Source organism: Babylonia areolata, chromosome 25 (genome assembly GCF_041734735.1).
Source record: "Babylonia areolata isolate BAREFJ2019XMU chromosome 25, ASM4173473v1, whole genome shotgun sequence".
Taxonomy (NCBI): Eukaryota; Metazoa; Mollusca; class Gastropoda; order Neogastropoda; family Buccinidae; genus Babylonia; species Babylonia areolata.
The window spans coordinates 22,030,452-22,036,451 of record NC_134900.1 but is presented as its reverse complement, the minus strand read 5'-3'; the positions used below and the strand labels follow the sequence as shown (position 1 = coordinate 22,036,451).

Genomic DNA, 6,000 nt, shown 5'->3' with positions numbered 1-6,000 from the left:
GTATACCCAACGAGAGGGATGGGCTTCGCTGGACTTGACGTGCCCAAGACACGCCACATCAAGAAAGAAAAGATCACAGAGACCATACCGGATTGGTCACAACCCGCGCTAAAAGTGACTGCTCCATCCATCGACCCCCACCAGGGCGGACACGAAGCACTTTGGGCCACAATGAAAATAAAATTAACATCGGACAAAAGCTTATCAATACCATCCAGCAACTGTACTCCAAAGTGAACAGTGCGGTACTAACATCGGGTGCTATTAGAGAGTGGTTCCATCCTTCAGTTGGAGTCCGTCAAGGCTGCCTTCTGTCTCTCATGTTGTTCAACATATTCCTGGAACGTATCATGACTGACGCGCTTGAAGATCATGTCAGCACAGTCAGCACTGGAGGAAAAACCACCCCAAACCTTATCTTCGCAAACAACATCAACGGCTTGGCAAGTACTGAGCAAGAACTACCCTGCTTGCTAAAATACTGGGTGAAACATCAACATGATATGACTTGGGAATCAACGCCCACAACACCACCATCACTGCTAATATAACTGTCCAGGGACAGAAGGTAGGAACGGATAAACGGTTCACCTACCTGGGATCCATCATCAGCAATGAAGGATCCAAACCGGAAATCTTCTTAAAGGGTATAAAGACAGTATCAGCACTGTCCAGACTGAAACCTGTATGGAAGTACAGCAACATCTCTATGAAACACAAGATCAGTCGCCTGTGTGCATTGGTATACTCCATGCTTCTGAATGTATGCAAGACACGGACCCTCATGGCGGATTTGGGGAAAAAAACACAGAGTTGAAGCCATGGAAATGAGGTGCTATCGCAGTATATTAACATTAGATACACTGATTAGTGGTCGGCGAGGCTCTAAGCACCATAATTTGATTTGAGTTAATTTGATTCCATCTCCTAATGGACAAGTGCGTCAAACCATCAAGCAGTACAATGGACCCTTATGAACATTTGCTGACATCAGTTACGGAAAGAAAGCTACGCTGGCATGGCCACGAAACAAAGATCCACTGGCTTTGCTGAAACAGTCCTCTGGGGAACAGTTGAGGGAGGGGAGGGGGGAGATACGGAGGAGGAGACTGAAAAAACGATGGACTGACAACACTGCAGAATGGACAAGAAAATCATTTGCAGAGACCCAGGCTTTGACGCACAGCGGACAGACCTGGAGGAATCTGGTGAACACCTTTTCTGTGGGGCGCCCTAATGACTCTTTACATCGTTGAGGGAGAGAATAGACTAGGACATGCCTCTGACGTTGACCATTCCCTCCGTCAATTTTTCATCAGAACATAAAATATAACTAACTTGCATGATAAACAAAATTAAGCATACATCAGGTGGTCGGGCCTTTTCATCATCTGCTATTCAAATATAGGAACTCTTTGCTTCACTAGGCCCGTCACAGCCCCTCGTTCAAGACTTTCCTCTCCCAGCAGCATATCCTCTTGACCCTCTCTCATACATGAAGATAGCTAGTTGATTGTGTAGGTATATTTGTAACGCTGTATTGTGTGGGGGTTGTATGTATGTATGTATGTATGTATGTATAGATGTTTTTTTTTTATTGTATATACAAGTTTGTATGCGCATATATATGTTTATTGATGACTGTGTGTGTTTCGTATGCGTGTGTGTGTGGATTGTAAAGCGCTTTGTGCAATGAGGAGAGCGCTGATAAATTTCCAGTTATCATTATTATTATTGTCATTATTATCATTATTATTATTAAACCAAAATTGCCAACAGGCACATGGAAAGTCCAAGGCGCCAAAACAGAACACAACGTAGTAAGTGTGTCCAGTTGTCAAGTCTTCAATGGACCACCAAGGACAGAAAATGAGAAGGGAAGAAACGACAGAAAGAAAAGGAAAAGGCAGAACGATGGAAAAAAAGGAGAAATTCATAGCACGCAATATCCATGGGATATATTGATGCTGAGAGAAGCGCGGCATGCCGGTGTGGCTGATGGTGCCTGAAGACCTCTCCGTGCTGACGCTGGGGGCCGGCACACACTGCCTGCTGCCACTGGCAGCTGGATCCGGCACTGAATTAACCCCTTGACTGCTGAACATGGGTGAAATGAGATCAGTGAGGCATCATCTTTAACTTAATTTCCCGCTTTTTGTGTACATTTTAATGATGTAATTGATGTTGGTGAACGTAGGAAGCATAACCCAAGAGGAAGAAGTTTAAATACAAAATGGTGACTGATGTCCTGACCAGTAAGCTCTGTCTTATCTCCGTGAGGTCACCCCCCTTCATTGCCCAACACACTTGTCAGCAGCAATCAAGGGGTTAAAGGTGATGTTGATGATAACCGGCCTTTGTTGGGTGTTGCCAGCCATACCATTATTGTTGGAAGCGTCCCTTCTTCTTTCCTTCCGCCTCACCACACCATCTTCTCTCTCTCTCTGTCTCTCTCTCCAAACTGACAGTCACAGCGAAACCGTGGTTTGTAAAAACCCCGTTTTATTCATTTACTGTACTCCAATCGCTGACCCAACCGTTTCCAATTCCCCAAGCCCTCACATGTCTCCGGTCATGGTCAGCCAAAAGGTGTAGGTTCCTTTACTTTGTGAGACTGTCACGGGAGGCTATGACCTACATGTTTAGGAGGCCACAAATTTACAAGCAAAAACAAACACAAAGATTAACAGAAGAATGCACGGACATTCACAAACCGGCTGCACATTCACACTCGTGCGCGCGCAGAATCCACAAATCACACAGCGAAACAGGAAGACATTTCAAATTTAAAGAATGAGACGATCCCCAGTATGTTCGGAGTCAGAGTTCCAGTATGGTGTACCATATAGGTAAGTGAAGCATTTTGGTCTGTTTAATCCGTTTCCAAGCGAAATAGAAAAAAATGAATGTTCCACAACCGTAAATGCATCGTCACGGCAGGACTTTCTTTCTGTTCACCAGAACGATGAAGAATTTACAATGTTCAAAATACCATGCCTTTGACGTGAGAACAGACAAAAAGGAATGAAATAAAGAATACACAAACTGAACTAATACATAAATAAACAAATACAAAAATAAATCTGACTAAAAACGCGAACCATATCCAACCCAAATTTAAAAAAAGTGTTATTATTTTGTTTCGTTTTTTGTTTGTGTTTTTGTTTGCTTGTGTGTTTGTTTTTTGTTGTTGTTATTTTCGTATCCTCAGTTCAAAATGTTTTCCAAAGAAACTTCAAAATGCAAAGAGCTATACTGACTGACCGTAGAAAATCAATCACATAATCAATTCCAGAAAAAGACCGAATATTAAAAACATGGAGAAAAAAAATCGAATATAAGCTGGCCCTGAACAAGCCATACAGCTGGAAGAGAAAAAGGACATAAGTGTCGGAGAGAATAAGATGTGACGCTTGCGCGCGCGCGCGCGCGCGCGCGCGTGTGTGTGTGTGTGTGTGTGTGTGTGTGAGGAAGTTTAAGTACAGTGTGATCTTTTAAACAATAACTGAGTCTACATGAAGAGTAACTCATCAGAATAACCTACATTCATCAACTTATGACAAAACGTTATCTGCAAACCGCACGAAACCCATATTTCATTGCAAAGCCTGTACTTAAATTTCACACCAAAAAAGATGTTTTTGTTATCCACGTGGTGTGTTGTTTAACGAAGTTTAAAGAACATCCAAAAAGGCATGACACTTTATACAGCTCATATCAATGCACCTGTGCTTTCTCTAAGAGCTAATGGCTTTGCAATGAAACAACTTTGAAACTGGTACATGGAGAAGAAACATGCAAACTTGCAGAAACTAGTGGATTGTCAAACCATGTGGGCAATATGTGGTAACGTTTTGGATGAACTGGCGAAACTAGCCTGACTTTCTACAAATTGGCTGCCATTTAGTGGTGTCTGCAGAGTTCTTTCTCTCCGACTTTTTCACTCAGATTAGCGTTCTGAAATCTGATGCCTGTTAACAGTGGAGATGCGGGCAGTTATACCCACACGTGAGCAGTTCAAACCTGTACAACTGAATGGTATTTTCCACAACAGACAACGGAAGCAAGTCTGACGATAGCAGACTATTTCGGTACGTGCTGTGCATGGCTGCATGCTGTGACATTATGTCGATAGGCAAACAGTGTGAGTGATTGACAGAGATATTCCTCCCGCTCTTATGCAGTGTGAAAGATAGCCCTGACTCTTATTGTTTTAAATGCATTACCACTTGCTGTACAGAATGGTCTCGTTGCCTTCGTTTCATACTGGAAGAAGATTCAGGCGAAAGGATGTACCCAAGTTTCTAGCCCTTAGCATACCCGAAACAAATCGATCTCATGTGCTGATGATTTTTTTTGTCAAGAAAGTACTTCTTTGATCGTGAACATATCGGAACAAATTACCCCCCACCCCCCATCCCCCCTCACTCTCTCATTCCAGTGCCACCACCCTGCAGTGACTTCCCGTAAAGACACGGTACTCTCTGCCAGTGTCTACAAAGATTAGATAGGGGTAGTTTTTGAGGGCACTTATTCATTTATACAATTTTACACAAAGGCATCACTGTAGGCAGCAAACGTACCAGTCACCCTTCACAGCCGACAAAATGTCACCTATATAGCTCTTTTTCCCACCCAGATGGCTGATGTCAGATGCCCTATCCCCCCTAATGATCTAATAACTACCCTATGGACCTAAAGGTCCCCTAATAATCACCCTCAGGAACTAAAGACCCCCCCCCCAACCCCCCAACCCCAAGGATCTAAGGATCCACCTCGAGCTACAGAATGTCCAGACTCTCCCGGCTCTTGCCCAGCTCGCTCCACGTTTCGGGGTCCTCCTGGCAGCGCGGGCGATACTGTCCCTCGTGGCGGTAGTTCATGTGGGCCATGTGGGCCAGGTCCAGGGAAAAGGCGCTGGTCGTCAGCCCCGAGTCCTTCTCGTCCAGCACGGCGTCCATGCTCTTGTGCCGTCTGGAGCGCAGCACCACCACGGCCAGCACCAGGAACAGCAGCAGCGTGGCCACGGGGGGCAGGATGATCTTGAGGTAGAACTGCGTGCTGTGCGTGACGGGCACCATCTCTATGGGCACGGCCAGTTCCCGGGCCCGGGACAGAGTAACGATGTTGGACAGTTCCCCACTGTTGCCGCTGTCGTCCACGGCCCGCAGGCTGAGGAACCAGGTCACGTTTTCTGGCAGCTGCTGCAGGGACAGGGTCAGCTGCTCAGGGTGGCCGGCAGGGCGGGGGATCAGGTCAGCCAGTAGCTGCTCCAGGGCAGGCGTGGTCCAGGTGGTCTGGTTCACCTCCATGGTGAACAGCTGGTCAAAGTCCCGGGAGATCTGCATCACGTAGACACTGGCTGCAACAGGAACACAGGGGTGGGGAATGAAGAAAAGGACTGTCTTTTTGCCGGTGTCTGGCTGTCTGTATGTCTGTCTGTCTGGTATTTTTCTGTACATGTCTCTGTCTGTATGTTTGTCTGTCTGCCTCTCTCTTTCCATGACATGTTTTGCAAATAACTTATGATTGATATGTTGCACTACAATGGTGTATAATCATACATTTATCAATTTGCTTTTGCTACAGATTTGAATGTTTTCCCTATCTTTACAGAGAATAATAATAATAATGTACATTTATATAGTGCCCTTTCTCTCTAAGAGCTCAGGGCGCTTTACATGAAAGAAAAATATTACGTTACGTAAATCATTCATGACCACTCTTTCTCAAAACCCCTCCCCACCTCCCCACGTAACAACAACAGCAAAAATGCTAGCGTGGTTATACCAATATCGACATCAAATATAACCCATATAACCCCTTTTTGTTTCCCTGTCTTTACAGAGAATATGGTGTTCGTAACAACAACCACAAAAAATCATTATCGTCTTCAAATATAACCCATATAACCCCTCTTTCTGAGAAATTACACTGGCTGCCCATCCCTCACAGGATAGATTACAAAGTAACTGCCATGTGTTTTAATGTCATAAACAT

At 44.8% G+C, this 6,000-nt stretch overlaps 1 protein-coding gene across 4 annotated transcripts in view; it reads right to left on the bottom strand.

The window, feature by feature from the left end:
* Positions 1–4,758: 4,758 nt before the first annotated feature.
* The window catches only part of LOC143299790 (calcium-activated chloride channel regulator 1-like), a 104,751-nt gene continuing 103,509 nt past the window's right edge, over positions 4,759–6,000 (bottom strand). For all 4 annotated transcript variants that reach the window (XM_076613224.1, XM_076613222.1, XM_076613225.1 and 1 more), the window contains exon 16: positions 4,759–5,362. In XM_076613224.1, coding sequence (XP_076469339.1) covers positions 4,782–5,362 — 581 coding nt within the window. In that variant the 3' untranslated portion in view covers positions 4,759–4,781. The remainder of the gene's footprint in view (positions 5,363–6,000) is intronic.